General features: G+C 39.4%; 1 protein-coding gene across 1 annotated transcript in view; it reads left to right on the top strand.

The window, feature by feature from the left end:
• Positions 1-6494, top strand: part of rab39bb (RAB39B, member RAS oncogene family b) — a 16235-nt gene extending 9741 nt beyond the window's left edge. The window contains exons 2-3 of the mRNA XM_020619553.1: positions 744-924; positions 1788-6494. Of these exons, the coding sequence (XP_020475209.1) occupies positions 744-924; positions 1788-2033 (427 nt within the window). The 3' untranslated portion in view covers positions 2034-6494. The remainder of the gene's footprint in view (positions 1-743; positions 925-1787) is intronic.
• Positions 6495-6596: the final 102 nt, after the last annotated feature.

Raw genomic sequence — 6596 nt, 5'->3', positions numbered from 1 at the left:
TGTCAGGTTTGCTCGGCCGCTCTGGCCTCCCTCACCTTTCCTACTGTCTCTTGCCCAATTACACTTATCACGTTCACCTGTTCCTCACTCCCTTATAACCAGCTGCACTTGATTAGGTTACTCACTATATTACCCGGTTTCACTCCTCAGTCACTTGCCAGTTCGTTCTAGTCACTAGGCCAACTTTACTCCGTGCGTTTTCATTGTTTTGTATGTATTTATCCCCTAGCCAGCTACTGTTTTGTGTTCCCCCCATGGACTGTTCCTCCGGATCGTGGCTTCACTCTCTCCTCCCAGGCAGGTCATTGCACAGTAGCCTATCTTTTTCCACTATTGCCTTCATCTCTCTGTCTCTACCTTCAGTAACCACCATCACCGCCGACCAGCCCAGGAGTGACCCAGCCTACGCAGCTCGGCCCATCTCTCCATCTCCTCACCTCCTGCGGTTGGTCAAACACCCGGCTACTACTCCTCGACAGGACTCCGTACTATTTCCCTCTGTGTATTGTCACTCCCTTGATCACTGTATATAATAAATCACTGCATGCACCGAAGTTGGCTACCTGGGTCCGCCTCTTTCTCGTTCGCACACTGACTGGTGCGAACGGCACCTAACAGTGCATCCACAAAACAGATGGAAGGAAAGCCCACTGTCCACATCACCTTTGTTGAGACAAACTCCTCTATATTTACTGAACCTGGTTCTGACCTTCATCTTTCCATCCATTCTACCCCCTATGCAGGTCCATCACCAGGGCTTATTACCGGAACTCTGTGGGCGGGCTCCTCCTGTTCGACATCACCAATCGGCGCTCCTTCCAGAATGTCCACGATTGGCTGGAGGAGGCTCGCAGCCATGTCCAGCCTCACAGCATTGTCTTCCTATTGGTTGGCCACAAGTGCGACCTGGAGGCACAGCGGCAGGTGTGTACTGTGTAAAAGTCATTGGAAATGTTAACCCAGCAATTTCTCATAAGACTGTATTGTCTTAAAAGTTGCTCCTAGTTATAGAGGCTGTTTCAAATGTTACATAATATACAGCAGGTTTATCTGCAGTTTTATAAATAACTTTTTGTTCACAGTTAGATCCATGATTAGTGAGTAGTCGTTTTCTGTTTAACCATTTTGGGACAGCTGTCTGACAGAAAGCAAAAATACTAAATGGCTTACAGGATGATGCTGCAAAACACTCGGGTGTGCAGTGTGTCTGCACTCAAATGTTTTAAGAGCAGGATTAAAATCAGATAAACTAGGAAATCATATAAGGTTTCCCATCTTGCCCACTTCATTCTGATCTTCATCTACTAAGTCTCATCAGTCAATGTAAAAGGCAAATGTTCTAGCTTTTCTTAAAAATGTAAGTGAAGCTGCAGATGACATGAGGCTATTAAATTGGTGTCCTGCGGTTTGGTAATGCGATCTCTGAGTATACAATTGGGCTTATTTCAGCATAGCCAAAAGACACTAGTCAGCAATTTTTAGTAGATATATTCATGCACTCGTGGTTTTAGGACCAAAACCATTTTTGGCACATTGAAATAAAATAAACCTACAACAAAACTACAGTGTGCAATGTCACAAAAATTTTAAGTGATTCAAAATTGTATGATATTGTATAATAATTGTATTATTTCTAAATTCAGGTGCATGGTATTTGATCTCATTCACAAATTAAAACAAACAGGTTCAATCTCAATGGAGCAACAACGAGTACACCTGTAATTTTCAATCAAGGCTAAGAGTGGAGGAATAGAAAAAGTTTTATCTTGTTGTGTTTGATGTCCTAGGTGACCCGTCAGGAGGCAGAGAAGCTGGCAGGAGCATACGGGATGCGTTACGTTGAGACGTCGGCCCGTGACGCCATTAATGTGGAGCATGCTTTCACCGAGCTGACCAGAGACATCTTTGCCCTGGTGCGATCCGGCGACATCACAATCCAGGAGGGCTGGGAAGGTGTGAAGAGTGGGTTTGTGCCCAACGTGGTTCACTCCTCAGAGGAAGTGACCAAGAGTGACCGCCGCTGTCTCTGTTGATCCAGGAAGAGTTTTGAACGATGGGAATGAAGGTGAAAAGGATGCAAGGAAGGAAGGATTCAGAGGGGAGTGGCTGACAGACTGAAGTGTTGGCCCTCTGACTGAAACTGCTGGTAAACCTCTGTTGTTCTTTCTTCAGACTGGCCACAGAATGGGATGTTTAAGCTGGTAGAAGACAGCGAACAACACCTTGTGGGGGATAACTGAAGGATTGTGCCCATTTCTGAATATGTTTTATTTCTTGGAGAGGAAGGATCACACATGCTCATTTAATTATGAGGGCTCCCATGGATTCAGTTCCTTTAGTTTTGTTTTGCCTTCTTGCCTGAAAATCCCTCCACGAAAGTCTTAGGCCTTAGAAAAAAAATCCATTTTGCTTCTTTGTCAAAATAGGATGACACTCTTGGCTCGTTTCATCTTCCTTTTTTCTATCATCTTTTTTCCTTCATCCCTCCGTTAACCTTCTCCTCTCCTCCAATATGCAATTACATGATCACATACAAAATTATCACTTCTACATTGGCATCCGAGATCCTCCTACCACATATCATTCTAAAACATTAGTTAACACCCTTAGATTCAACCTTCCTCATTAACAAGAGGTGTATTTCTTTTGCTCACTACTTGCTCCACATTCCATCAGAGCTCAATGGAGGGGTCCTGGAGGTACTAAATTTAACAAGGGAAGACAGATTTCCACTCTGGAGCGTTGATTTTGTTGTCAGATAACCACATTATTCCCCTGTGAAACTATTTAGGCCTCCAGCAAGCTCAATGACATTGATAGCTTTGTTGCACCCACTGTCATTCTGCTTAATTCTCCACTGATAGACAACAGTGTCACCCAGCTCCTAATGGACTCCCTAAGCAAGAAGAGACAACGTGTACAGCTTAACTGACCGAGGTGGATTTGTTGGATTGTCAGTCTTTAACTGGGTGGACTAATACGAGTGTTGGAGCCAGAGAGCACATTAAACATCCACCTTAACTGTGGAGCTTTATCTGTGACTGCTGAAAGGTGCAAATAAGTAAACTGGTAAAGATTTATTTCTTCAAAGCAAAACGAACAGAGAATGACCAGACCGCACGCAGGAAGATTTAATTAACGGACTTCACAAAAGAACCACGTTACCCATAATGCACGCATATGGAGAGAACTATACCACAAAATAATCATGCAGGTATTAAATCGATCAACACAGATACAGGCACAGGGACACTACAAGGTTAAATTTTGTTCTGAACAAGTGGTTTACATCTCTTTGTGCGTGTGTGTGTGTGGGTGTGTGTGTGCATATGTGTAATATTACACTGAACTTTTATTTTCAGTTTACTACGCTTTAGTGCTACAAGTTAATGTAGCTGCCATTATACCTTGGACGTTTTAGTACTTAATTGATTATCAGAATAGTTGCAGATTAATTCTCTTGTGATCGGTTAATCGACTAATGCTTTCAGCTATAAATTCAACATTATTTCACTGACTTCTTTTCAAGTTGTAGCCAGGACCTTGCTGACATTAGAGCACTGTCATTATAAGACAGTTGAAACATTGGTTATGTATGTAGAAAAAAGTCTTCAGCCACATTTATCCTGGTTTTAACCTAATTGCCAAAATCTGAGCTTGATGGGATCCTTGATAGCTGATGAATTCAGTGTGAATTTTCCTTTTAAAGGAATAGTTTGACATTTGGGTACATTTGCATATTACATGAGAAGATGTATGCTAAATACGAGGCTACAGCTAGCAGCTATTAGCTTACCTCAGCAAAGACTGGAAATAGGGGGAAACAATAAACTGGGCTCTCTGAGCAGTTGCCATCCAACTTGCAGAGACTCTGGGAAATTATAGACTGTCATAGGGACGACATACTGTAGCTTTCGAGGCCAGCTCAGAAGTTAGCATGACCATGGGTTCTCTCGATAAAAAGCCAATGAGATTTTTCCATAGGTTTTTGGATTACTGAAGAAAATAAGATGTATGACAAACAAATGTTTATATTTACATGTTTTGTTCAGCAAGATGATCGTCACAAGTGAACAACACTTTTATGATTTTTGAAACTTAAATGCAATGGCCATAAGTAAAAAGCTATTGTTAGACTATAAACGAACCACACCACGGTTCCACAACTTCAGCGTCACCACAACGGTTTCCAGCTTGTAATTTGATTTAGTGTGCTGACCTCTTCTACAAAATCTTTTCCTCTTAGTGTGACCCGATCTAGTAAATGACAAATTTCATCCATTTTCATTTCATTTTGTATGACTTAACCATACAATATAATTTGTGAGCTTTAGATTTTAACATTGGCAGATTTTGTTTCCACTGGAGAGATTGCTGTTTCCCTGTGTTTACTGTGTTTGTGTTAAGCTAAGCGAACCATCTTATTTTATTATTACATTTGTTATTACTCAGACCAGTTGCTGACATTTCTTTGAAATGCCAGAAAAACATCAGAAACAGTGAGTCACACTGTTACATTGGCTCAGAGAATACATGCAGCAGAACAGGGTGAAAAATGTCTGCAAAAGTGCTTTTAGGAAAATTAAAAGAGATAAAAACCAGCAGGTGAGTCACCTGCTGAATACATAAAACCTGCATTCTGCTACATATTCTTAAAAAATCAACACCGGACCAAATGTAACAATTTGTTACCCTGACCTGTAATATGTGGATATATCAATACTTTTTTAAAAAACTTTTTTTTTTGAAGAATCCCCTTTAAAGTTTTTTCTTCTCCCTCTCTCAATATGAAGACATTTTATTGTTTGATTGAGATACTACTGTCAATGTAAGAAAAATATTTCTGACTTTTTTTTTTTACTGTGTTTGCCTGTTAATCTGATCTACAATCCCAAGACAATTATCACAACACAGATGATTTAGTTTCAAATTTAATATATCCTGTATGCCTACTTTTTACATGTTTCTAAAGAGTCTTATGTTTTTTATTTTTTAATGAATGTATCAGCAGAGAAGAGGTTAAGATTTTACACCAAGGTGTCATATAAGAAATTTGTGGATAAGAAACATTTCCAATTGAATCAAAGCATTCTTTTCTCTTCAAAATGTTTTGCCAAGGATGATCTTCATGTTTTGAGATTTGATTGGAAATCCATGGCTTTACAAGCTGCAGCATTATTTACTGATATGAGTGAAATGCTGCCAGGCAGAAAAGACCAATCTGCAAAGAGCCTTTTGGGAATTTAAAAAACCAGGAGCTTTCCCTGATGTCTTTGTGTTTCTGAAATCGAACAATGTTTTATTCCATAACAGTCAGTCTGTTGTCCATTCTCTGACTTGCTTTATCATCACTAGTCATGATTTTGGGGTGTGCCAGATCACTTCTTACTTGGAAGAACTGATTGTCATTTTTAGACTTGGGTTTTTGTACGAATTTAGCAAATCAGATATAACATATTAACGAGTGAGTGGATTTTGTTACCTTTGGACATAACCATTCTAGCTGCTCTGCTCCTATTTCCAGTCTTTATGCTAAGCTAAGCTAACCAGGCACTGGCTCTGGCTTTATACTGTATTTAGAATATAGACCTAAGAGTGATTTCAATCTTCTTATTTAAATCCCAACAAGACAATGAGCAAATGTGCTTTGCAAAATGTCAAACTATTCTTTTAGGTATAGCTACAATAAACTATAGATTCTCGCAAGAATTGGTCAGAATATGCTTTTCCATTCCTTCCAAACAAATTTTGTGATACTTTACAATTTTTTCCTGTCAATAATTTCTTTCAATTGTCTATATTTGTGCTCCTGTTACTTATTTCTTGACTTTCTCTTTGATTCATGTTTTCATTCTTTTGAGCAACCCAGTGCTAGATCATAACAGCTGAATTTCCTGAGTTCTAACATGAACTTACATACACTGAAAGAAATGAAACAATGGTGCAAATGAGCACAAATGATTTTGCAAGGGAATGCAAAAAGCGTCACAAGGGAACACAAAAGATAATGTAGAGGGAGTGAACAGGATTAAAAAAAAAAAATAAACAGCCATTCAGGGCTCTCTACTGAAGATATGCTTGAATGAGACATGGTTGCTAATCTCTGATTTGTGAAAGGTTATATTTTAGCCATGGTTTTACAGGACAGCAATGCAAAATTGTTGGATCAAATCCCAGCAAAGTTACAAACTTTGTTTAAACTTTCATTTAAATTCACTTTGCTGGAAACCTGCAAGACCTGATTTGGCTTAAAAGCCATTAAAAGCCATTTTCTCCCTTTCAGCACTGTTTGCATGTCCAGCAGTGGAATTAAACCCTCACAAAGTGCTTGCTGTTGAAAAGAATTTGACTTTCAATCACATTAAAATGATAGACATGTATTGCTTTCCGGCAAAAACTATCAAGCAACAAGTCTTATCTCTCTGTTTTGTACTGCAAAGCCTTTAAAAATGTGTAATATGGACCAAAAGACCAAACAGACTTGCAAAGCCTTTTTAAGAGTAAAATGACAAAGTGAGTTTGAATTCTGAAGCCATCAAATGGACAAGACTGGGTCACCACTCAGCTGATTAAAGGCAAGTTAAGGCTGATAAGGT

This window comes from Monopterus albus, unplaced genomic scaffold (genome assembly GCF_001952655.1).
Source record: "Monopterus albus unplaced genomic scaffold, M_albus_1.0 scaffold222.1, whole genome shotgun sequence".
Taxonomy (NCBI): domain Eukaryota; kingdom Metazoa; phylum Chordata; class Actinopteri; order Synbranchiformes; family Synbranchidae; genus Monopterus; species Monopterus albus.
Note: the sequence above shows the minus strand (reverse complement) of the source record. Positions and strands in the feature narration are given on the sequence as shown.